The sequence below is a fragment of the Otolemur garnettii genome, unplaced genomic scaffold (assembly GCF_000181295.1).
Source record: "Otolemur garnettii isolate 467f Iridium unplaced genomic scaffold, OtoGar3 scaffold00007, whole genome shotgun sequence".
In the NCBI taxonomy this organism is placed as follows: Eukaryota; Metazoa; Chordata; class Mammalia; order Primates; family Galagidae; genus Otolemur; species Otolemur garnettii.
The window spans coordinates 12,124,790-12,126,416 of NW_003852402.1; the positions used below are offsets into that span (position 1 = coordinate 12,124,790).

The window sequence follows — 1,627 nt, forward strand, 5'->3', positions numbered from 1 at the left end:
GTCACAGCTCACAGCAACCTCAAAGTCTTGGGCTTAAGCGATTCTCTTGCCCCAGCCTCCCAAGTAGCTGGGACTACAGGTGCCTGACACAATGCCCGGCTATTATTTTGTTGTTGTTGTCACTGCTGTTTAATAGGGTGGGGCCGGGTTCAAACTCACCAGCCCCAGTGCATGTGGCCGGTGCCCTAACCACTGAGTGATATCATTTACCAGACACGGCTGGTCACTAAGTGCTTACCAGGCAGTATCTCATGGTCTCTTGGTTGTGCTACCAGCCCCGCTCTACAGACAGGAGGAAGTGAGTGGGTGCACTGTTGCTGCATGCCCTGCAGTCCTCCCCCTCTTTTGTACTAGTACCTCAGTGCTTTTGGGAAACTGCTCTTCTCCCATTTCAGGTGATCCTGGTGGGCCTGCCACCAAAGGGCCTTCTCTCCCCCAAATGGTGGGCACTACGAAGCTAAGATGTGACTTAGCTTCAGGGTCTCTCTTGGCAATGTGACTCGGGCAGAATGATACAAGGCAGTGTTTGAGCTGATCCAGTTACTGATGGCGGCACCCCGGGAACATGGTCCCAGGAGATCCTGCTCCTGAGACCTCTGAGCTGCCTGGGGTCTGTCCTTCCTGCTCTACTGGGAGGTTTTGCTGTTTGCCTCTTCTTTGTATTCTGAGAGCTGCCCATTTAATAAAGGCTATTCTTCTAATAGATTTGTTTCTGATTAAGTTAGTCAGAAATGCTCTGCATACATAGCTTGCAGCAGTCGAGTAACTTGCTCAAGGCCCCAGAGGCAGGATGTGGTGGAGTGAACACTCCTGTAGGGCCTATGACCTCAGCCACCACCTGTGACGATCTCCTGGGGCTGGACTTGGGCACAGGCAGGAGGGTTATCTCTGGAATGGAGACAGAGGCCGGGCAAAGGATGGGCCACTCATGCACACACTGGAAGAAGACAGCTGAGGGCACATGACCTTGGGAGGCTGCCTTATGTTGGGAAGAGGACGAGAGACCACTCAGATGGTGTGAGGATACCAGGAGAGCAGGACAGGAAGGCAGAAGGCTGGGGCAACTGGCTAGAGGTGGGGGCTACCGTTCATGGCGCAGGAACACGTTGTTGAGATTGTCATTGATGATGAGCAGCTCCTCCGTCAGCTGTTCGTTGGCGATCCGAGGGATGAGCTCCAGGATCCTCTGCTGCATGGCTCGGCACGTGCGGTTGAGCTCCTGCCAGGAAAGGAAGTGGGAGTAAGGCCATCTCTAACGCACCGGGCACCAGCCTCTGGGCAAGCCTGGGAGGGGGAAGAGGCATCCAAACTGTAACATGTAACAGCTTCTCGTGTTCTACAAACATGAATTTGAATTTTTTTCCTTCTTTTTAAAATATTTTTGAGACAGTCTCAAGGTGTCACCCTGCGTAGAGTACCATGCTGTCATAGCTCACAGTAACTTCCAACTCTTGGACTCAAGTGATACTCTTGCCTCAGTTTTTCTATTTTTAGTAGAGATGGGGGTCTCACTTTTGCTCAGGCTGATCTCGAACCTTGAGCGCAAGCAATCCACCCACGTTAGCCTCCCAGAGTGCGAGGATTACAGGCATGAGCTTCTTTCCTTCTTTTTTTTTTTTTTTTTTTT

The 1,627-nt window shown here is 51.8% G+C and overlaps 1 protein-coding gene across 1 annotated transcript in view; it reads right to left on the minus strand.

Annotated features, from left to right (window-relative positions):
- TOM1 (target of myb1 membrane trafficking protein) overlaps positions 1-1,627 on the minus strand; it is a 44,641-nt gene that overhangs the window by 12,069 nt on the left and 30,945 nt on the right. The window contains exon 8 of the mRNA XM_023509201.1: positions 1,086-1,219. Within this exon, the coding sequence (XP_023364969.1) occupies positions 1,086-1,219 (134 nt within the window). The remainder of the gene's footprint in view (positions 1-1,085; positions 1,220-1,627) is intronic.